The 25,151-nt window shown below is 42.8% G+C and overlaps 3 protein-coding genes across 4 annotated transcripts in view; 1 reads left to right on the plus strand and 2 right to left on the minus strand.

Annotated features, from left to right (window-relative positions):
• The window catches only part of LOC137416504 (synapsin-2), a 360,597-nt gene that overhangs the window by 223,534 nt on the left and 111,912 nt on the right, over positions 1-25,151 (plus strand). The window lies entirely within an intron of this gene.
• LOC144889570 (uncharacterized) overlaps positions 1-25,151 on the minus strand; it is a 434,610-nt gene that overhangs the window by 167,138 nt on the left and 242,321 nt on the right. The gene's annotated exons all lie outside the window — the stretch shown is intronic.
• On the minus strand, positions 1,931-17,883 carry LOC137416325 (metalloproteinase inhibitor 4-like). The gene is made up of 5 exons (XM_068101877.2): positions 17,627-17,883; positions 12,276-12,364; positions 9,403-9,508; positions 6,306-6,430; positions 1,931-3,810 (listed from the first exon to the last, which is right to left on the minus strand). The coding sequence occupies exons 1-5, from the start codon at positions 17,745-17,747 to the stop codon at positions 3,628-3,630; spliced, it is 624 nt and encodes a 207-aa protein (XP_067957978.1). The 5' UTR covers positions 17,748-17,883; the 3' UTR covers positions 1,931-3,627.

A 25,151-nucleotide genomic window follows, 5' to 3' on the forward strand; every position in this document is an offset into this window, starting at 1 on the left:
GTATGTATAATGATTAAAGTTTAACTGATTAGATTTTGAGGTCAAAGGTCAAAGTCTGTAATAGGTCTATGACTTGAGAACAGCTGAAGTTAACTAATTCAAACTTGGTACAGGTATGTATAATGATGCAAAGTTTAACTGATTATAATTTGGGGGCAAGACGTCAAAGGTCAAAGTCTGTAATAGGTCTATAACTTGAGAAAGGCTGAAGTGATCTAATTCAAACTTTGTACAGGTATGTATAATGATGTAAAGATTAACTGCTTAGATTTTGGGGTCAAGAGGTCAAAGGTCAAAGTCTGTAATAGGTCTATGACTTGAGAACAGCTGAAGTTAACTAATTCAAACTTGGTACAGGTATGTATAATGATGCAAAGTTTAACTGATTATAATTTGGGGGCAAGAGGTCAAAGGTCAAAGTCTGTAATAGGTCTATAACTCGAGAATGACTGAAGTGATCTCATTAAAACTTGGTACAGATATGTATAATGATGTAAAGATTAACTGATCAGATTTTGGGGTCAAGAGGTCAAAGGTCAAAGATCAGAGGTCATGACAGGTAAAAATGTGATAACTTGTGAACAGCGGAAGGGATTCAAATTAAACTTGGCACAGGTATGTATAATGATGTAAGCATGAACTGATTGAATATTGGGGTCAAGAGGTCAAAGGTCAGAGGTCATGTCAGGTAAAAATGTGATAACTCGAGTACAGCTGAATGTATTTCAATCAAACTTGGTACAAGTATTATAATGATGTAATAATGTGGGTGGAGGGATATCTGTCGACGCTGTGATAATAATAATAATAATTCAATAATTCATTTATTTTGTATAGCGCTTTTCCAGAAGCCCAAAGGCACTTTGACAGAGTGGAAAACATAATGCATAACAATACATGAAAACAACAATTGCAAAAAGACAAGAATCAATAGGGAAATATTTAAAGCAAAAGAAGGGAGAAGGAGAAGAAATAGTCAGGGGTTAAATGCTGTGGGTTGAATGTTGAATGCAGTGTTGAACAAGTGGGTCTTTAGTGATGTTTTGAATGTGGTGAGTGAGGAGGAGTCTCTGATGGTGTGAGGTAGTGAGTTCCAGAGGGTGGGAGCAGCGATGGAGAAGGCCCTGTCCCCCCAGGATCTGAATTTGGTCCGGATGGAGGGGGTCAGGAGGTTGGTACCAGCAGAGCGGAGGTTGTGGGTGGGAGTGTGTCTGGAGAGGAGGTCAGCCAGGTAGGATGGGGCCAGGTTATGGAGGGCTTTGTATGTCAAGAGGAGGATTTTGTACTGGATTCTCTGGGGGATGGGGAGCCAGTGAAGCTTGTAAAGGACGGGGGTGATGTGGTCACGGGTCCGGGAATGGGTGAGTAGACGGGCAGCGGAGTTCTGAATGTATTGGAGTTTATTGGTGATTTTTTAGGGTGAACCATAGAGGAGGCTATTGCAGTAGTCCAGACGGGAGGTGATGAAGGCGTGGATGAGGGTTTCTGCAGCCGTGGAGGAGAGGGATGAGCGGAGACGGGCAATGTTTTTCAGGTGAAAGAAGGCTGACTTTGTGATCTGTTTAGTGTATTTGTCGAAGGAAAGGGTTTGGTCAAAGATGACGCCAAGATTCCGGATGTGAGGGGAGGTGGATACTGGGATACCGTCGATGTTGAGGGCAAAGTTATGGGTGGATTTTGTGAGCGTTTTTGGGCCAATGATGATTATTTCAGATTTATCACAGTTAAGCTTGAGGAAGTTGATTTGAAGCCAGCATTTTATTTCAGTGATGCAGTTTGTCAGGATAGACATTTTGCAGTTTGTCAGCTGTGACATCGAAAAGTGTTGTTCTAGTTGAATATGAGAGAGAGCCGGCTAATCCGGAATCAAATCGGAATTCAACTTAAATCCAGGCAGGAGCTGTCCTCTTCGTAATAATAAGAAAGCAAATGACATTTTCATCTCTTTTATTTGTTCAACCTCTATGTCATCCCATAATATTAAAAGTCATTGATCCACCATAAACGTAAGTCCCACATGAGACTTAATGCGCCTCTATCAACAGCGTGTTGCGTCGGAACAAACAGCAACTCCGGATCCAAGCTCGGCAATGGCAAAAAGGTAAACCGCAAGCCAATAGGAAATGCACGTCAAACTCCAGCAGCACGGAATTCTTTTACGAGCGACCTACTTGAGCTGCCAGATCATCTTAAGAAAGGTGGATCCATGCAATGATGTGGGATGGAACAGGTGTATCAGCATGCCACCAATCTACGGCAGGTGCAACTCTATGCAAAAGTAAGGAGCTCTCACCTAATGCATTATCCCGAGCTGTGGCCTGGGCATTGTAAATAAACCTCAGGTCATCCCCCATCCATACTCATGATCTCCTCAGTACCTCCAAATGTCCCCATTTCAAGGCATTCCCTTTTTCCAGGTTATTCGGATTTCCCATCTCTCCCTCACCCCTTTCGGTTTGCCAGTTGCCGGTTGGTTTGTTCCTTTTCTATTTCATCCCCACGTTCCCCTTCCTCTTCTTCCAGCTCCTTTACCTCCGGGTTTTTCTTCCCCGCCCCTTGATCTCAGTCTTCTACTCTGCTGTTGGTGTTACCCTATTTCCATTCTACTCTAGGCCTTCCGTGAGACTCAACCATGTACAAGAAAAGGGGTGAGGCTGTGTTTGGAATGGCATCTCGATCCTGGTAACTTGATACAATACCACGGAACTTTGGCCTTCCAAAAGTTTATGCTGAAACGAGAGTCCAATTTCGCAAACACATACCATTTATCAAAAGTTCAGTTTTCCCATTAAACAAAAATGACCAATTTGGAATTTCGAGGAATCTTACTACATTGAAGCAAACATACGTAGATGTCACCAAAAGTCCAAAATTTACGTTTAACGGTTCTTGGGCATACGTAGAGTTTCCAAACCTGGTTCTACCTCTGGTCCGAACCCCAATACTGGCCTTAGGTGACCAACAGATGAGCATGTACTTCAGCCTTACTCCGATAAACTGAGAAAGGAACTCACACCCGGAGAGTGGGAGTATCCGCTAGTAATTATAAATGGAAACACTGTTGAAGTTCAATTAGCATTCCATTTCTTATTCCAAATGTTAGGGTTATGCTACTTTGCGAAAATGGCTTCCATGTCTGTACTTGTCCCAACTCATCCTGTTGCTGCCCATATTTTCACTTCAAAAAAAAAGTCGGGAATACATTGGTCGTGCCTGATCGAGATGAGTTGCGATTTCCCTTTTTTGCAAGTGTATTATTCAGCACATCATAATTGCATAACAGAGAACTAGTCGTGCTGGTGATTGCCAGTCTTCACCTTCCCCAAGGCCCAAAATAAAAGGACAAGCGGAACCCCGGCCCATAGTAAGACCCTACATCACATATTGAAGCTCGCGGAGTAACGATGCAAAATATATTTCAAATGACACGAGACTTTGCAGATCTAAAGCTCAGTAACCTACAGAAGGTGGTCTCGTAAAACAATGTGGAACGCTTCATTTTGTTTTAAAATGAAGCTTTATGGAGATGGAAATTTGAAGAATATAGAAATAATTTAGAATCTCAGGGGCTGGGGCAAGGTTGAGCTCAATGGCAGGCCCGGTCACACGGAGGCTCTGCGGCCCACGTCAGGGTTCGATGGCGTTTTGGAAATTATCAGACTTCTTGGTGGAATGCCACTTCCGGTTCCATCTGCAGGTGCCGTCCCAATGCGGAAGGCAGGCGAGGTCTAGGACCTGGTAGGTGAGATCTGTCCAAAGGCATTCCTTTGAGCTATCCACTGCACAAGGAAAGCCATGACACCATTTGATCTGCAAATAAAAGAAAGGAAGAGGTGCAGACGTTGAACAAAAAAGGTTGGGAAAAGAAAACCTCATCTTTTCATCGACTTGACAAAGTCATTTAACTAAACTGTTGGACAAAGGCTTCCAAAAAGAGAAAAATAAAGATGTGCCATGTTTTATCTACAATTTGGGGCTGTTTTAACCCAGTGCACATTTCTTCTTCCACATGCAGTACAAGCCTGTAGGGTATCTGTGTCACTGACGCAATATCCTCTGTAGGTTAGGGCATTAATAATTGTACACCAATCCTTTCCTATTCCATCTCCAGGCGCTGCATAACGTCATTGCCGGGCACCGAAGGGGGCTCGGCAATGACGCACGCTGAAAGGGAGTACTCAGTTTCCACTCTGGTTGTGTTCTTGTTTGTTTTCTTGTTTTCTTGTTTGTTTTCTTGTTTTCTTGTTTGTTTGGCCAGGCGATATCTCAGTCATCCTTTGAGCAGGGAAGCTGAAGTTTCGGCAAAATAGTGAGCAAGTACTTTGTCAAAAACGATATTTTTTGTGTTTTGATTGATCAATTATTTATTTTTTAGCGATTATTTAATTATTAGCGATTAATTAAGTACTTATACATTTCCTTTCTCTTCTGGCCATTATCTCAGGCACCTTTTGAGCTAGGAAGCTGATATTTGGACATGACAATGACCAAGTGATTTGGCTGTAAAGGATATTTTTGATTTATTGATTAATCAGTAAATCGATTAATTATTTAATTATTTGCTTAATGACTAAAAAAAATATTTTTTAAGATACAGATTCCGATGAAATGGTGGTGGTTTATGTGTTCTATTAGGCAATCGATTGATTTTTTTTTTTTTACGATTATTATATATTTATTTTAATTATTAATCATTTATTTATTTTCTTTCTCATTTGGCCAATATCTCAGGCACCTTTTGAGCTGGGAAGCTGATATTTGGACATGACAATGACCAAGTGATTTGTCTGTGAAGGGTATTTTTGATTTATTGATCAATCAATTAATCGATAAATTATTTATTGATTAATCGATTAATTATTTACTTTTTTATTCATGACTTATTTTATTAAATTTCTAAAAGTTACATATTCAGATGAAGCACTAGTGGTTTAGTTATTCTATTAGCCAATTGATTAAGAAAATATTTTATGACTATCTTTTATTGATTTTAATTATGCAATTAATCAATCAAATATTGTACACCTCTCCCTCCCAATACTGTCTCTATGTGCTGCACGGTGGCATCACCGGGAGTGAATGCCATGGGCTGGAGGATATGTTATGTATTAGGATATGTTCTGCATTTATTTGGCATGGTGGCGGTGCACTTTAAAAGGTATCTGTACTTGTTACCCTCGCCAGAGGAGAGGGTATTGCATTTGAGTCTGTTTGTTTGTTTGTCTGTTTGTCCTCACAGAATAAATATGATTTTCTCTGCAACCGTTGGTCCGATTGCCAGGAAATTTTCACCATAGGTGCAGAATTTTTCGGGATTTCGGGATTTCGGGATTTCGGGAATTTCGGGGATTTCGGGAAATATCGGGAACTCCACCTGCAGAATTTTTTAATGATAATTATGACGTCATAGGTCACGTGGTTCAGCCGCTATCTTGGAAAATCGAAAAACTTTGTACCTCTATATCTCGGAAAGTGCTGAATAGAAAAAATTGAGACGTGGCTCATTGTAAAGAACCCTCCATGGAGAATAAAATATGTTAATGATGTCATAGGTGCTTCCATTATGACGTCATAATTCGACAAGTACAAAACTTCATCCAATCAAGATGAAATTTCTTGAGCGCCTTGTCGGCATAAACTGGTGGAGAAAAAAAATAATTATGACGGCATCGGTCACGTGGTTCCGCCGCCATCTTGGAAAATCCGAAACACTTTGCACCTCTATATCTCCAAAAGCACTGAATAGAAAAACTTGAGACATGGCTCATTGTAAAGAACTCTCAATGAGGAATAAAATATGTTAATGATGATGTCATAGGTGCCTCCATTATGACGTCATAATTCGACAAGTACAAAACTTTATCCAATCAAGATGAAATTTCTTGAGCATAATCTAGGAATAAATTCGTTTAGAAAAAAATAATGATGACGTTATCTGTCACGTGGTTCGGCCGTCATATTTGTTTTAACACAAAAGTCTTAAAGACCACTGAAAATACATCCTGGTGAGGGTTTGCAATCTCTGATTGCTCTTTTTCTTGTTTGTTATTTGTTAAGGGTGCTGCTAACTTATGCTGGCAGAGGGATGCCCAGTTTAAAGTGGCACGCACATCGATGAATGACCTTGCCTGTGAAATATCGGGATGACAGTTTATTGCTGGGCCAAGATTCAAACCCAGGCTAGAAGGAAGAAGCTGGAGGGGACGGAATGCCAAGGGGATTCCAGTCATTGAGTGGAAAACAACATTAATGTAGTTTTAGCAACAACAGTGACATACCAAAACACAGCACTTGCATGATCTCACCTTACAGCCGCAGCCCTTGTTGTACGAATGGTTAATGTGGTTCCTTCCTGGCATTGACAGGGAGTTCCATTCCAGTACCAGGTCACATAACCCGACGATAAATCTCCCTTGGCGATCTATGCTGCCTGTTGACAAAACGGACACAAAAAAAACGATGCACATGAAGGACGCATTACATCTATAGGAGTAACAGTTCCAAGTCTTCACATTTCCAGGTGGAACACTGTAATTCAGCAGCTTGAACTATGTGATAGACTCCAGCCCAAGGAGGCCATTGCGCTCCTCAGATTTCACACCGAGCTCTGCAATGCCAAATGATGCCAATCCCAAAAATAAACAAAGCTTGGTGTCCTTGTGTTTTCTACTTTCCCCCCCCCCCCCTTCCCACGCCTCCTCCCCCCCCCCTTCCCACTCCTCCTCCCCCCAAGCCCTCTCTCTTCCACACATCTCCCTGCTCTCAAATGTTGTGTTTGTGTGCTTCCCCTTCTCTCCCCATCTTGTCTTCCGCTCCCTCTTTTTATATATTTTGTTTGTCTGGTTGATTTGTTTGTGAAGTAAATGTTAGCTCTTTCACGAGCCTCGATTCAGTATACAAAAAAAAAAGAAGCTTGGGTGGCAATATCAGGTCGATCAAATACATTGCATTCAATTCTTTTTGCGACTTGCTCCGCTTCATTTTGTCACTTTCCGCCGATGGCACCTGACGAGAGAACCAGCTAGGAAAACCTCTCGCAGAATGGCTCGTATCCCGTCACCACAATTACATCAGAACAGGTGGTTCGGGATGATTACCCCCTCGCCGAAGATCATTAACGAGCCGCCTGGGTTTTTTTTTTTTTTTCCGACATTCCATCAGCAAGATGCTCCTTCTCTTGCTACTAGTTCCGTCTCCAGATGATTCGAATTGACATTCCTAATGCTTGATTCGAATAAAAACTCCTGGTGCTTGATTCGAATTAACATTCCTGATGCTTGATTCGAATTAAAATTCCTGATGCATAATGCGAATTACAATTCCTGATCCTTGATTCGAATTAAAATTCCTGACTCTTGATTCGAATTAAAATGCCTGATGCTTGATTCGAATTAAAATTCCTGATGCTTGATTCGAATTAAAATGCCTGATGCTTGATTCGAATGAAAATTCCTGATGCCTGATTCGAATTTAATTTCCTGATGCTTGATTCCAATTAAAATTCCTAATACTTGATTCGAATTAAAATTCCTGATGCTTGATTCCACTTAAATTTCCTGATGCTTGATTGGAATTAAAATTCCTGATGCTTGATTCGAATTAAATTTCCTGATGCTTGATTCGAATTTAATTTCCTGATGCTTGATTCGAATTTAATTTCCTGATGCTTGATTTGAATTAAAATTCCTGATGCTTGATTTGAATTGAAATTCCTGATGCTTGATTCGAATTTAATTTCCTGATGCTTGATTTGAATTAAATTTCCTGATGCTTGATTCGCATGAAAATTCCTGATGCCTGATTCGAATTTAATTTCCTGATGCTTGATTCCAATGAAAATTCCTGATGCTTGATTCGAATTAAAATTCCTGATGCTTGATTCGAATTAAATTTCCTGATGCTTGATTGGAATTAAAATTCCTGATGCTTGATTTGAATTAAAATTCCTTATGCTTGATTCGAATTAAATTCCTGATGCTTGATTCGAATTAAATTCCTGATGCTTGATTCGAAATATAATTCCTGATGCTTGATTCAAATTCAAATTCCTGATGCTTGATTGGAATTAAATTTCTTTATGCTTTTGCCTTCTTTCTGAAGTGGAAGCAGCAAAAGTTTTCAAAAAAAGTTCCGTTTGGGTCTTGCGAGATCTGTGCTCGACAGATTGCCTCCCCGAAAACGAAGCCGGTGTGGATTCATAGCGACATCTGCCGAGGTCCCCTTGTCCCCATTGTTCGGGTGCTCACTGTACGTCTTGGGTTGTTACTCCCACTGTGAGCAAGCAGCGCACGCACACGTGCAATTACCGCAGTTATGCACTTCGAACATTCTCCGGCATCATTACCCTGCGCACGCAAAGAGAAAAGCAGGATTAGGTGATCGGTCGCGTACGTGTGGTGCACGTGCGGCGTTTGTGCGGCGCACGTGTGGAGTAGGTACGTGCATGTCTGCATTTTTAAAATTCATTTTCTCGGCAACCTTTGGTCCGATGAACATGCTTGTATAATTTATTTTTTTTCATAATTATGACGTCATCGGTCACGTTGTACGGAATCCTGGAAAACCGTTACACCTCCATATCTCCGAAACCGCTCAATGGAAAAAATTGAAACATGGTGCGTTGTCAAGTACTCCTCATGGGGAATGAGATATGTTCATGTTGATGTCATAGGTGCATTCATTATGACATCATAATTCGACAAGTACGCTTAATCCAAACAGTATGAAATTTTTTTTCTCTGCAACTGTTTAACTGTACACTAAATAAATTTTGACCATAGGAGCGCCTCCTCCTGTGGAATTTTTTATGACGTCATAGGTCACTTGGCTCAAGTGCCATCTTGGAAAAACCCCAAAAATCTTGCACCTCTATATCACCAGAACTTCTCCTTGGAAAAAAAAGTTGAAAGATGGCTCAATGTAAAGAACTCCCCATGCGCAATAAGTTTTGTTAATGGTGACGTCATTGATGCCTTAATTATGACGTCATTATTCGACAGGGCCAACGCTTAGTCTGATCAGTTTGAAATTTATTGAGCGTGATCTATGCAACAATTATATTGGAGAATGTAAATGTATGATGTTATTGGTCACGTGGTCTGGCAGCCATATTGGATCAAAGAAAAAAAATAAGAAAAAAAATAAGAGTTGCCTCGCACCAAGTTGACTGCGTGGGGTAAGTATTCTATGAATACCATCTAGTTAAACAGAGGAAAGGAAGACAACAAGTCGACAGCAGACAGCAAATTTAATAATTGCACGCGGTAAGCTCAGCCATGGCTCAGAGCCATTTGCCGCTAAGAGAAAGCGAATTGAAAGTCAGGCCAAATGGTCAAGCGACCGCATTACCATGGCAACCAGCCCTCCAGCGGGCCCGACGGCGCCATGACGGCAAGACCTCACCTCCCAGCAAATATTGCGTGTCTTTCTTTAGAGTGATGCCACAAGCGGCGCTCGAGTATGGTGTGATGACGTTCTTCACCTCCATTTTCCGAATGGAACGGTACATCTGTGAGAAGTGGTGGGGAAATCACGAAAGAGACAAATAAACTAGTAAAACCCAGGGTTACCTGTGATATTTGCTTGGGCCTACAAGGATTTGACTCCACGAGCAACACCTCGAATAGTCGCGTGACGGACACACAAAATGCCGAGATCGACACTCAAAGCGTTGTGTGAATGAAGTCAGATTCCTCTGTTTTACACGCACACGGAGAGAAGGGAAGAGGAGATAGACACACACACGGAGACACTGTCGATTTGTAGATGGAAATGTACAGACATCGATTTGTCTGGTGGTAGTTTATATGAAGCCTGCGGTTGCTTGGCTGCATAATTTTCTGGAAATGCCGCTGATGCAGTGCCCCCCATTACCAGTCAGCTGGTACTCATTTTGCAGACCTGGGAAGGATGACAGGCTGTGTCAACCCACCTGGTGTTATTCAACGGCTTAACAGGGGCTCAAACTCAAGACCAAACAAACAGTGGCTCAAGATCTCAAGCCCACTGCATTAACTGTTAAGCCAATTCAAGACTTTTTCTTTATCTTACTTGGAGACCTGTTGGTCCATTGGACCAAATTTTCATTGGTCTTCACTGCCTTGTTGTATACCTGTCTGCCAACTGGAGGGGATCTTTTGGTTCCTCGGAGTCTTTTGGGTGCTCGGGGCTTTTGGGTCTTCAGGGTCTTTTGGGTCCTCTGGGGCTTTTGGGTCTTCAGGGTCTTATGGGTCCTCTCAATCTTTTGACCCTTCTGCATCTTTTGGATCTGCTGCATTTTTTGGGTCTTCAGGGTCTTTTAGGTCTTCAGGGTATTTTGGTTCTTCAGGGTCATTTGGGTCCTCGGGGTCTTTTTGGTGATCTGGGTCTTTTGGGTCCTCGGGGACATTTAGATCTTTTGGGTTTCGGGGACTTCTTGGTCCTCGGGAACTTTTGAGTCTTTTGGGTCCTCGGGGACTTTTTTATCTTCGGGGCTTTTGGGTCTTCGGGATATTTTGGGTCCTCTAGGTCTTTTGGGTGATTGGGCCTTTTGGATCTTTTTGGTCCTCTCGATCTTTTAGCTCTTCTGCATCTTTTGAGTTTTCTACATCTTTTGGGTATTCAGGGTCTTTTAGGTCTTCGGGGTATTTTAGCTCTTTGGGGTCATTTGGGTCCTCGGAGTCTTTTGGGTGATCTGGGTATTTTGGATCCTCGGAGACATTTGGGTCTTTTGGGTCTCGGGGTCTTTTTGGTCCTCGGGAACGTTTGAGTCTTTTGGGTCCTCGGGGACTTTTGTGTCTTCAGGGCTTTTGGGTCTTCAGGGACTTTTGGGTGCTTGGGCCTTTTGGGTCTTTTGGGTCCTCTTGATCTTTTGGCTCTTATGCATATTTTGAATCTTCTGCATCTTTTGGGTCTTCAGGGTATTTTCGGTCTTTGGGATCTTTTGGCTCTTTGGGGTCATTTTTGTCCTCGGGGACTTTTGGGTGATCTGGGTATTTTAGGTCCTCTGGACTTTTAGGTATTTTGGGTCTTGGGGACTTTTGGGTCCTCGGGAACTTTTGAATATTTTCGGTCTTTGGGGCTTTTGGGTCTTCATGGTCTTTTGGGTGCTTGGGGCTTTTGGGTCTTTTGGGTCCTGTCGATCTTTTGGCTCTTCTGCATCTTTTGAGTCTTCTCCATCTTTTGTGTATTCAAGGTCTTTTAGGTCTTTGGGGTATTTTGGCTCTTTCGGGTCATTTGGGTCCTCAGGGACTTTTGGGTGATCTGGGTATTTTTGGTCATCGGGACTTATAGGTCTTTTGGGTCTTGGGGACTTTTGGGTCTTCTGCATATTTTGGGTCTTCGGGGTCTTTTAGGTCTTTGGGGTATTTTATGTCTTCGGGGTCTTTGATGCCTTTGGGGTATTTTGGCTATTTGGGGTCATTTGGGTCCTTGGGGACTTTTGGGTGATCTGGGTCTTTTGGATCCTTGGAAACTTTTGGGTCCTTTGGGTCCTCTGGGACTTTGGGGTCTTTGGGTCTTGGGGACTTTTAGGTATTTTGGGTCCTCGGGAACTTTTGTATTTTGGGTCTTTGGTGACTTTTGTGTCTTTGGGGTCTTCAGGATCTTAGGGGTCTTAAAGGGTCTTCAAAGGCCGAATGGGTCTCAGCAGTCTAAAGAGTTAAGAAGTACATTTCAATAGTACATAATACGTCATTAATTAATAGACGTAAGTAGGTAAGTAGGTAATACACACAAAAAGTATGCCACACACACACACACACACACACACACACACACACACACACACACACACACACACACACACACACACACACACACACACACACACACACACACACACACACACAGTCTTTTGGGTGCTCGGTGCTTTTTGGTCTTCAGGATCTTTTGGGTTCTCTGGGGCGGGTCTTCAGGGTCTTTTAGGTTCTCTCAAAACGCACGCACACACACACACACACACACACACACACACACACACACACACAATTCATCCATTGATCGTAGATAATCGTTATCCAACACTCAAAGGGAAGTAAAGGGACATCTATATATTACGTACATACAGGAGTGGATTGGTTTTGAAATGAGAAAACACCAATTGAGGAAAGGAAGAGAAACAAGGACTGGGAACCATGGGGAGAGAAGGGAAAGTTTATGGGATCGGAGTAAATGGGGGAGGGGTTCAAATAGATGATCCCTCTCCCGAGTGTCCGTAATCAATATTCTGGGTAAAGTATGCAAGTGGTGTCCGATTTGTATCAATAAATTCAGAAACACTAAAGGATGTCTCTCACCTTGATCTGTTTTACAACAAAGTTTCGAAGCGCACGTTGGTCCTGCGGATGTGGTATCTTTGTCTCTTTAATCACCTTCACTTTGACAACTGCAAACACACAAGAAGCAGAAAATGGATGAAGATTGCTCCATAATCCCAATTCAACGGCAATACCCGTGTGCTTGAGAGATGTTTGGCAAAATGGCCTTAAATAACTTTCCTTGGCATACGTATGTACAGTCTAAACCTCGTTTTTCTCATCAACCACATGTCCGATTGAGACGAAACTTTCAGGGTAGGAGTGACACCCATGCAAAATGTTTTAATGATAATCGTGATGTCATAGGTCACGTGGTGTGGCAGCCACCTTGGATTAAACACAAATAATTAAAAAATGATTTCTCGGAAACCGCTGAATGGAAAAATTTGACACTTCGCACATTGTCAAGTACTTCCAATGGGGAACAACAGCATGATAACGATGGCATCATAGGTGAAGCGGCATACCAGCCAAAAATGTTTTAATCGAATTCCTGATCCTAAAAATCTGAAATTATATGCACATGATCTATGACCCATTTGTATTGAAGTATTAAATTTATGACATCAGAGGTCACATGGTTTGGCAGGCGTATTGGATTGAACCTAAAACCTTTAAATAAAACATCTTCTCCCAAACCACCGAAGCGATCGACTCGAAAGCTTGCGTGTGTCATCGACTAGGCATGGCGATTAAAAGTTGATCATAAAAACCTCATCGGTTACATGGTGTGGCAGCCATATTGGATTGAAGGAAAATGTAAAAAAAATTGTGTTTCAGAAACCACTCACCCTATCAATGTGAAACTTCACAAATGTCATCGAACACCATTGATGTATATAGTTTGAAAATGATGACGTCATAGGTCCTATGGTTTGGCAGCCATTTGGATAGAAAATGAACCTTATCCGATCAACGCAAAACTTCACAAATGTGATTCCCTACCCATACATATACAGAATGTACATTTTTGATGTCATATGTCATGTGGTTTGGCAGCCATGTTAGATTGAAAGCCGATATTTTAAAAAATCCCCTTCTCCGAAACCGCTTCACTGATCGATGTGAAACCTGTCATGTCTGATAAAAATGTGATACTTGAAAACAGTCGAAGGAATTTAAATCAAACTTGTTTGTTTTTAGGACAGTCGATGAGCGCATCTACACGTAGTCACGGGCAGGGACTACGTGGAGGCATATTGATGACACAGTCAAATTGCTCTAGCTTTTAGTCTATTAGAAAACTCTGCTGAGTTTTATTTATTCCGGAATACCTGTGCATGCATAGCCCGATTTGATCCAAACTTGAACATAGGTCAAGAACTTGATAATATTCTCATCCAAGGACATACCCCATTATGCTGAGATTTATTGTCACGTTATAAATATTTGAATGTCCTAGTGATACATGCATCATGCAAAGTCAAATCCACACCAGTCATTGCCACCTGGATCCTGTCCAATACGTGGTGGTGTCTGCCACCGACAAACCTGTCTGTGCCCCAGGTGACAGTTATAGGGAGCAGCCAAGAAAATTAAGACAACTACCTCAGGACATCCCCATCCATACTGATCTCTTGTACCCCAAATGATCCCATTTTCCAGGTTATTGTGATTTCCCCTCTCCACAACCTGTTTTCGCTTAAGTTAGGGTGAAAACATATCCAGTATAATCGCTTGGCCTATTTGAAGTTCTAATCTGAAGACGTCTGTACAGTCGGACCCTGTTATTCAATAACAGATTTAATGAAGCATTTGCATTCTATAATTCGTGGAGGTGACTTGTTTACACATCTGGTGGGATATCCCACGAAGCTTGCTTATAGTGCGGCTAAAATTCGCGCCCGCGAAAGCCACGAAAACGCAAAGCACACAGCATTGAATGCATGGCAATGTACCGTAATGTATAAGCAGGTTATGCTCATGGCTTGTATAAGATGTTTTTCTGCATATGTCCAGCTGCTTTATGCATGGCTGGTAAAAGATGGGTTATATAAATGTATCAAGGTAGCGGCTCATGAAATTTTTTTTGCGCCCTTGAAAAACCCGCGAATTTGCAGGACACAGCCGCGAAAAGAAAAAAAGCGCGAATTCGCGGGACACAGCTGCAAAAAGAAAAAACCGCAAATTTGTGAGACACAGCCACAAAAAGAAAAAAAAAACACGATTTTGCGGAACACAGCCATGAAAAGAAAAAACCCGCAAATTCGCAGGACACAGCTGCGAAAAGAAAAAAACGCGATTTGGCGGAACACAGCCGCAAAAAGAAAAAACCGCGAATTCGCAGGACACAACCGCGAAAAAAAAAAAAACACGATTTCGCGGAACATAGCCGCAAAAAGAAAAAGACCCGCGAATTTGCGGAATATTTTCCCGTGAATAGAGAAACGTCGTATTTTATCAACCGTGAATATGCGGAATCCATGAATAGCGGAACCGTGAATAGTGGGGTCCGACTGTACATGCTGTTGATTTGTCCATTGTATCCTAATATCCATGGAATTTAAGAAAAAGAAGAAGAGGAAGAAGAAAGACTTCTTTGAGAAAGAAAAGTTTGTCCTACATGAAATTTATGTTTAAACTCCTCCATGATACCAATAACACTAAAAAAGAAGAGTTGGTTTATTATATAATTACAACAGTAGTAATAAAAAAGCATCAATTTATTATCTTCCATTTCAAATGTTCAAAACTGGTAACGACAATCTTTCGTTGTCCAGTTTGGATAAGGTGAAGGGTTGAGATTGAAGGGATGTAAAAGTGTCCACTTTAGGAAATCCTTTCCACAGTAGTGCAAGGTTTTGTTGGTGGGACAGAAAATGGAGATGTTATTATCCTGGAGCTTCGAAGGAAGACATTGTCCATTTGAATTCGCTCTAAACCTCGAACAATAATTGTCTGCACCTCGGAGTTGAGCTCGTGTTGGGACAAGACCCGTCCATTAAAGTCGACTCAAGCTCAAAGCCAATTCAATCCTGCCAATAATTCCGAGATGAGTAGCCGCTCAGATGGCGGGGCTTTATCGTGTATTTACAGTTGTCTTCTGGAATAGCAATGCAGACTTTAACTAGAACAACACTCTTCAATTTCACGACATTGACTGATATGCGTCTGATCACATTTTTACATCATTATAATACTTGTACCAAGTTTGATTTAAATCCATTCAGCTGTTCTCAAGATATCACCTTTTTTACCTGAGATGGCCTCTGACCTTTGACCTCTTGTCGCCAAAATTGAATCATTTCATGCTTACATCATTATACATACCTATATCAAATTTTAATTTTAATCCCTTCACCTGTTCACAAGTTATCACATTTTTACCTGGCATGACCTCTGTCCTTGGGCCTTTGACCTCGGGACCCCAAAATATATTCAGTTAATCTTTATATCATTATACACATCTGAACCAAATTTGAATTAGATTGTATGGTTATCAAGTTATAGACCTATTACCGACTTTGACCTTCCACCTCTTGACCGGTTGACCCCAAAACTGAAGGCGACACCAATTAGGATAGCTGCCCATGGTACGACGTTTCCTCTGACGACTGCCACTCGGTATTCAAAATGCCTGACGTAGCCATGCCTGCTCTACAGCTACATTAGAGGGTGGCAACTTCTGATTTGAAGGTTTCTTCCGTCATCCAAAGTTTGAAAGCATCGAATGCCATCCAAATTGGAAGACCGATATCATTTGACCATGCACGGCTTCCTGGGGATCATTAATGAGCCAGCTGGATTGTTTTTTAGCAGACGATGTAATAACAGAATGGTCATTCTGCCGACACCATGCTCAGCTGCTGGAAGTCCAGAATCCCAATCCTCAATATCGATACATCAGGATGACGTCTGGGATACCAATCCAGAGTCTTCGCCATTAAGCCACCTAAACATGTCATTTCCGTTTTTGTCGTGCTGTTAGCACTCAAGCTTTACCGTTGAACTATTGGTAACCCCAAGACCTAAGGAGGTGGTGGTGCAAAATTAAATTTGGCGACCTTCAATATCATTGTAATGAAATTGTGCCTAAGTTGAACCCAGGTGTTATGCGGCCTCTGTCCACTGCGTGGCAGTTACAAGAACTCAGACAGACAGTGCTACGATCATTCCTGTGACATTTATCGTGTGTAATGTTGAGCATACTTACATGGTGCGTATTACTCCTTCATTCCAGGTTTGCTTGTGCTAGTTGCAAATCCATTACTGATTCCTCTGAATGCTGAATATTGATATGTTGCATGTTGGTTTTCTTACAGGTATTGCTAGAGATCGATTCAGAATTAAACTCACGATCTGAGACAATGTTGTAACTCTGGTTTTCACAACAATCATCATCTCGTCAGGGCGTTTCCACCATCGACCGCCATCTTGGTTATTGCCAACTTCGGCACAAACTGCATCAGACACATCCAGCAGATAACCGGGTACACCTGCACGCCTGAAGTTATCGACATGATAACTTTTGCATAAGGCAAGACTTCGGAGGAGATGTTTTTTTTGGGGTTTTTTTTTTTACGAGACTCCGTCAGACCAGTTTAAAGTGCTTGCTTTCTTCATGGGAAGAAGTTTTACAAACACTGTCGCACTTATAATCTGGAGCTTTGTGAGGATCAAGCTTGTCCGCCTGAATAGCCATGCTAATTTGCGCACAGCAATCCGTGTTTGCCAAAGCGATCCTCTTGTGGGAATGGGAATCTTTCCTTCGCTTCGGTGTTGTTGACGCTCACGTGTAGCGCAAGGCGACAGACGTGTTTATTTTGACGAAAGAGCTTCACAAATTATCAAACAGCATTTTGTTCACGTTTGGCCCTGAACCATGTGGCGCAACTAGGGGCGATGCGGAAACTTCAAACTCTCACGGATGATCAAGCTCTTGTTCCCTCCATGCCTTTGGCATCTCACGGGCCGGATAACCCCGGGTCTAATACTTGCTCAACCCCAGGCGACTTGGAGAACTTCGAAATGACAATAGCAATGGCAACATCTTAAAGGCCAAAGCTTTGGGTTTTTGGTATGACCGCCATGCTTTGCAATTTGTACTTTCTTTGGAGTTTTGGAAAGTTTTTTTTACCTTAGGGGATTGCGTACCGCACCGATTTCCAGGTACTCCAAGAAACTTTCCATTTCTGTGGCTTCCAGATTCCGTTGAAGCGACACCATCTCCTCGAACCTGCACTGAGTTTGGTCTTTGATGTGTTAACGCCAGAACTTAAAGATTTGGCAACACAATTGCATTGCATTGTCGTGGAGTTCAAGGAAAAACTTTGGAAAAGCTTCCAGAAAGTTCGACGAAAGTAAAGCAAAGTTTTGAGCTCAAGCCTTACCAATGGTAGATGAGCAGAATTTCATCTGCGGATGAGTCGGATAGCAGGAGCACGCCTGTGTCGTTTGCTGGTGAAGCCACAACGCACATATCGCCAATAGGAAAGCCAACGATCCGGGCATTGCTGGTCTTGCTTTGGGCTGCGCAGAGACCGGGGAACGGGTCGAAGCGACAAATAAGTATGAAAGGAGAGAATGAAAGGAGAGATTCTTTGCCCAAGCACCGAGATGCTCAACTCTTTCCTGAAAACATCTCCTTTCACTCCGATACTTTTATACTTTGGACCACACCCCTTGAAAGTTCTCTCGGCCAATTGCGTCCCGAGCAAGGGACGAGGAGATGGTCCCGATGGATCCTCCTCCCGTCCCCCTTACAAACTCACTCCATCCGCCTCCATCCACACGGGTTCCAGAAGAATATGTGCATAAACCACCGGTTATCCTTATTTTCTAAACTATTTATTTCCAAAATCGAAATGTCAATCGCACTCAAAGTTACTCTTGTACCATGCAGTGTATCTATGACTGCAGCAGAGCAGTCGTGACGTCATAAACCAAGAAAGCCCCCCCCCCCCCACCGAAGTTGGAAGTGGGTATTTTTACCTAAGGGTATTTATTTGGAAAATTTTTGAAAAAACGCATTTGTGCAAAATAATTGTTTGTATTAAAATTGGTGTAAACTATAACAAAACAGCAAATCAGATACAATCATCTATCTATATATTATGTTTTTAATTACGTGGTGGTGAGGTGTTTTTAATTATGTAGTGTTGAGGTGTTTTAATTGTGTGGTGCGGTGGTCGTTAGATGTTTATAATTATGTGGTGGTGAAGTGTTTTGAATTACGTAGTGGTGTGGTGTTTTGAATGACGTGGTGGTGAGGTGTTTTGAATTCGTGGTGGTGAGGTGTTTTGAATGACGTGGTGGTGAGGCGTTTTGAATTTGTGGTGGTGAGGTATTGTGAATTTTGTGGTGGAGAGGTGTTTTTAATTATGTGGTGGTGAGGTGTTTTTAATTTTGTGGTGGTGAGGTGTTTTTAATTATGTGGTGGTGAAGTGCTTTGAATTACGTGGTGGTGAGGTGTTTTTAATTATGTGGTGGTGAGGTGTTTTTCATTTTGTGGTGGTGAGGTGTTTTGAAATACATGGTGGTGAGGTATTTTGAAGTACATGGTGGTAAGGTGTTTTTAATTATATGGTGGTGAGGTATTTTTTAATTACGTGGTGGTGAGGTGTTTTTTATTACGTGGTGGTGAGGTATTTGTAATTTCGTGGTCGTGAGGTGTTTTTAAATACGTGCTGGTGAGGCATTTTGAATTACATGATGGTGAGGTGTTTTTAATTACATGGTGGTGAGGTGTTTTTATTACATGGTGGTGAGGTGTTTTTAATTATGTGGTGGTGAGGTGTTTTTATTACGTGGTGGTGAGGTGTTTTTAATTTCGTGGTGGTGAGGTGTTTTTAATTACATGGTGGTGAGGTGTTTTTATTACGTGGTGGTGAGGTGTTTTTAATTTCATGGTGCTGAGGTGTTTTTAATTACATGGTGGTGAGGTGTTTTAATTATGTGGTGGTGAGGTGTTTTTAATTACATGGTGGTGAGGTGTTTTAATTACATGGTGGTGAGGTGTTTTTAATTATGTGGTGCTGAGGTGTTTTTCATTACTTGGTGGTGAGGTCTCTTTAATTATGTGGTGGTGAGGTGTTTTAATTACATGGTGGTGAGGTGTTTTTAATTTCGTGGTGGTAAGGTGTTTTTAATTACGTGGTGGTGAGGCGTTTTGAATTACATGGTGGTGAGGTGTTTTTAATTACATGGTGGTGAGGTGTTTTTAATTACGTGGTGGTGAGGTGTTTTTATTACATGGTGGTAAGGTGTTTTTAATTTTGTGGTGCTGAGGTGTTTTTAATTACATGGTGGTGAGGTGTTTTTAATTACGTGGTGGTGAGGTGTTTTTAATTACGTGGTGGTGAGGTGTTTTGAATTTCGTGGTGGTGAGGTGTTGTTAATTACATGGTGGTGAGGTGTTTTTAATTACATGGTGGTGAGGTGTTTTTAATTACATGGTGGTGAGCTGTTTTTAATTACATGGTGGTGAGGTGTTTTTAATTTCATGGTGGTGAGGTGTAATTGTGCCAAACTTCTAGTCTGCACCTTCTCCTCCCGTATGTATGTGCTGAGGGGTTCTTTTTTTAATTATTTTTTTTCAACCTAAATCTTCAACCTAAATTGTTTATAAAATTTAAATATCACAAACACTACAAATAAAATTGTGCAAAATTATTGTTTGTATTATGATTGATGTAAATCATGACAACACAGCAACTCAGGTACAGTCATTATCCTCAGCTAAAACAAGCCCGGCCCTCTGTACCGAAGCCTGATGAGGCGAGCGTAACGAGCCAAGCTAGTATATACAATATATCTATACATATAAAAGAACGTTTTTGTTTGTTTGTTTGTTTGTTTGCCTGTGCAAGCTAATCTCCTGAACGGTGAAAGATAGGAGGAAACCTCTAATACAAAAAATGTCGGGACGGGCCCCAGGAAGGTTTTAGGCTCTGTGGCGAGACCGGTCAAGGCCCACCTGAATTATGGTAGTAAATTCACTCAAAAAGAACCAAACATGTCGGGACTTGCCCCGGGAAGGTTATAGGCTAGGCGTCGAGGCCGGTCGAGGCTCACCTCGGCCGGGCTGGGCCCATTTTGCAATTAAAAGCTGAGCTGAATTATCATAGTCAATTCGCCTACGGCCGTGAGTAAAAGCTGAATTATAGTAGTAAATTCATTCAAAAAGAACTTTAAATGTTGGGACGGGCCCCGGGAAGGTTATAGGCTCGGTGGCGAGGCCGGTCGAGGCCACTTCGGCCGAGCTGGGCCCATTTCACAATTAAAAGCTGAGCTGAATTATAGTAGTCCATCTTCTACGGCCACGAGTAAAAGCTGAATTATAGTAGTAAATTCATTCAAAAAGAACCAAAAATGTCGGGACGGGCCCCGGGAAGGTTATAGGCTAGGTGGCGAGGCCGTTTGAGGCCTCATCAGCCGGGCTTGGCCCATTTCGCAATTAAAAGCTGAGCTGAATTATCGTAGTCAGTCTTCTACGGCCACGAGTAAAAGCTGAATTATAGTAGTAAATTCATTCAAAAAGAACCTGGGCAATCACAATGCCTAAAATCACAGAGCGCAATGCCAAGCGTCGGCTGGAGTGGTGTAAAGCTCACCGCCATTGGACTCTGGAGCAGTGGAAACGCGTTCTCTGGAGTGATGAATCACGCTTCACCATCTGGCAGTCCGACGGACGAATCTGGGTTTGGCAGATGCCAGGAGAATGCTACCTGCCAGAATGCATTGTGCCAACTGTGAAGTTTGGTGTGGGTGAATAATGGTCTGGGGCTGTTTTTCATGGTTTGGGCTAGGCCCCTTAGTTCCATTGAAGGAAAATTTTAACGCTGCAGCGTACAATGATATTCTAGATGATTGTGTGCTTCCAACTTCGTGGCAACAGTTTGGGGAAGGCCCTTTCCTGTTTCAGCATGACAATGCTCCCGTGCACAAAGCGAAGTCCATGCAGAAATAGTTTGTCGGGATCGGTGTGGAAGAACTTGACTGGCCCGCACAGAACCCTGGCTCAACCCCATCGAACACCTTTGGGATGAATTGGAACACCGACTGCGACCCAGGCCTAATCGCCCAACGTCAGTGCCTGACCTCACTAATGTTCTTGTGGCTGAATGGAAGCAAATCCCCACAGCAATGTTCCAACATCCAGTGGAAATCTTTCCCAAAAGAGTGGAGGCTGTTATAGCAGCAAAGGGGGGGGACAAACTCCATATTAATGCCCATGATTTTGGAATGAGATATTCGAAGAGCACATATGGGTGTGATGTTCGGGTGTCCACATACACACGCACACTGTACAGTAAACCAGGATGCATATGTAATAAATAGATATGGTCCCACTGTGATCATCCACACAGTGACATAAATCAGCAGATTATGTTGGAAAGCTATCATCAAACGCTTAAACATTTCGTTCCACAAGGTGTGATGCCGACTCATTGGATATACTATTGGATCGGTTGGTGTTGAGATAATATTGGTGTAGAGGTATTACAACACGAAAAAAAATTCACTCTTTCATCACTGATCACTCCCTGTCGAGTGGACCTGAATCGCCATGTGTCGGGACTTTTGAAGGACGTGCAGACATTGTGGCGTCTGCTTCTTCCGCTTCTTCTTATTTACCTGCCACAATTATTCCCATGTTCTTGTAAGTTTGGAGGGGGAAAGTTTTTGGATCAAGTCTTTCACGAACCAGCTACACAGACCTGATGCTCGACTAAGTAGTTGGGGCAGCACATAATGTGCCATTGAGTTCTTCTTGTTTGGTCAATGGGCCTGATGTCCCTTCCCTTTTGCTTCCCAAGCAAAATTAAGGGTTCATTGAATGTTTTTGTTTTGAACCAACCTGCTACCTGTTTCAACAAGAATACCTGGCTGAGTGATAGTAAGTGATAAACACTTATTAAGCGCAACTTTCGTTCTATGAAAAAAAAAGTTGGGCAGCTTTCGTTCATCGTGCAATGTTCGTGTGACTCCGTTATGTTTCATATGTACAAAGGAATATTGCTCGACCAACTCCAAGATCAACAACATCGGAGGGAATTGATGTCAGAAGGCGGTGGAATGTTTGTAAAATGATCGCATTTTCCTGTGGATGTAAAAAAAATTCCGATGGATTGAATTGCATCCTGGTTTCTGCGAGCATGTGGGGTTTCTACTTCCATGGTTTTATGGGCAGAACTTGGGAGTTTTGAAGAAGAAGAAAAAACAGCTGACTAAACAAAAAGAGAGTGAAAAAGGTAACTCAACATTGCTCGCGGGTTGTCGTTACAGGCGAATGACCGGGGCACAGCAGCGGAACACGCAAAAACAGACACACGTGCATACACATGCACACAGACACACAAAATGGCGGTGACGAGGAAGGCGGCATGTGACTTCCCTCTCGCCTTGGATGGAGAGGACCAGGAGCTGTGTCGAATAAATCAGTTTCAGACAGTAAAGACTGACCCAAAAATGGCTGCTTTGATGGGACGAGATGTGCATGAGGTGCTCGGTGTCGCGCCGTCCATGTGCCTTTGGGCGGCCTGGTTCTAGAGCTTGGTGGGACTTGTGGGCCCCCTGCTGCCAGGTGGGAAGACCCAGACTTTGAGGGACCTCCTCCTGTAGAGCTCCGTCCGTTGAGGGTGTGAGAGAACAAGGTGAGATCGAGGATTCGTGTCATATTCGGCAGCTTTGGAGTGCACAGTGGTTTTGGTGGGACGGATGGTTGTGCACGTGGCGCCCAAAATCGTGTGGATTGTCTGGGACACGGCTTTGCTTGGCAGCGAGCTGGGTTTCTCCAACTTCATCATGCTGAGAGTGAAAACCCGGGATTTGGCGACTCCCTTTATGGCATGTTATGCCTGCAGGGAACCTGGCTCCGTGACATCCAGTAATGTGCCGAATACAAGAGCTTTGTGGGTGGCTTTGGTGGGGGCAGGGCGAGGCTCCTATGGCTTGATGGGTTTTTCCAACTCTAACCCGCGTCGAGGAGGATACAGGAGAGCATACCCAGGAGCAGGAAGGAGGAAGAATAGGAACAGAAGGGGAGAGCATACCCAGAAGGAGAGGAGAAAGCAAAGGAGGAGGAGAGGTGAAGAGGAGAGCATGCCTCCACATGTGGAGGGGTGGGCCCTGAAATTTGGCAGACCCGAGTGGAAGGGGGGCCTGAGATTTGGTGGACCTGAGTGGAAGGGAGCCTGAGATTTGGCGGACCAGAGTGAAAGGGGGCCTCAGAATTGGTGGACTAGAGTGGGAGGGGGGACTGAGATTTGGCAGACCAGAGTGGGAGGGGGGACTGAAATTTGGCAGACCCTAGTGGGAGGGGCCCTGAGATTTGTCAGACCCGAGTGGGAGAGGAGCCTGAGATTGTACGGACCAGAATGGAACGTGAGCCTGAGACTTGGCAGACCCGAGTGGAAGGGGGGCCTGAGATTTGGTGGACCTGAGTGGAAGGGAGCCTGAGATTTGGCGGACCGGAGTGAAAGGGGGCCTGAGAATTGGTGGACTAGAGTGGGAGGGGGGCCTGGGGTTTGGCGGACCCCAGTGGGAGAGGGGCTTGAGATTAGTCAGACTCAAGTGGGAGGGGGGCATGACAAAGACGAGGGCTGCTGACAGTGATGCACGCATGCGCACACATGTGTATAGGTCATGATTTGCACATATGTACACATGCACAGTTATGGTTTATACACATGTTTGGCTTGGGTTTTGCTTTTGGTTTTGCTTTAACAGGTTTTGGTTTGTTTTGTGTGACATCATATGCTGTGTATTGTATGCAAACATTATTACCCTTGCCTGAGGAGAGGGTATTGCATTTGAGTCCGTTTGTTTGTCTGTCTATCTGTTTGTCCACATGGCATAAATGATTTTCTCTGCAACCCTTGGTCCAATTGACAGGAAAGTTTCACCATAGGTGCAACGCCACCTGTACAATTTTTAATGATAATTATGACGTCATAGGTCACGTGGTTCGGTCGCCATCTTTGCAAAACCGAAAAACTTTTCACCTCCATATCTCCGAAAGCTCTGAATATAAAAAATTGAGACATGGCTCATTGTAAAGAACTCTTCATGGGGAATAAAATATGCTAATGATGATGTCATAGGTGCCTCCATTATGACGTCAAAATTCGACAAGTACAAAACTTAATCCTATGAACATGAAATTTCTTGAGCTTCCTGTAGGCATAAATTGTTGGAGAAAAAAATAATGATGACGTCATCGTTCACGTGGTTCGGCCGCCATCTTTGAAAACCGAAAACATTTGAACCTCTATATCTCTGAAAGCACTGCATAGAAAAATTTGAGACATAGCCCATTGTAAATAATTGTCCATGGGGAATAAAATATGATAATGATGATGTCATCGGTGCCTCCATTATGATGTCATAATTCGTCCGATCAAGATGAAAATTTTTGAGCATAATCTAGGAACAAATTGGTGGAGAAAAAAAAGAACTATGACGTCATCGGTCACGTGGTTCGGCCGCCATATTTGTTTTAACACAAAAGCGTTGAAAACCACTGAAAATACATCCTGGTGAGGGTTTGCAATCTCTGATTGCTCTTTCTTGTTTTTATCTGTTATATACACATATACATGGTGTGCACATGTTGTATTGTATACATACATGCTGTATGTGGCATGGTGTACAGTGGGATGGTGTGTACACACGTCTTGTGCATGACATATTGCACATATATTGTGGACACATGCACACACCACTCACCCATATACGTGCACGCACGCACGCACACACTCCCACACAGGCTAAGGGAGGTGGATACTTTGAGACCCGGTAGATCTCCGTTCCATCTCCTAAGGCCCCCCCATGTGTGGAGATAGTAGGCAAAAACAACTTGCATTCACACACACACACACACACACACACACACACACACACACACACACACAC

The sequence above is a fragment of the Myxine glutinosa genome, chromosome 1 (genome assembly GCF_964187855.1).
Source record: "Myxine glutinosa chromosome 1, kmMyxGlut1.1, whole genome shotgun sequence".
Lineage (NCBI taxonomy): Eukaryota > Metazoa > Chordata > Myxini > Myxiniformes > Myxinidae > Myxine > Myxine glutinosa.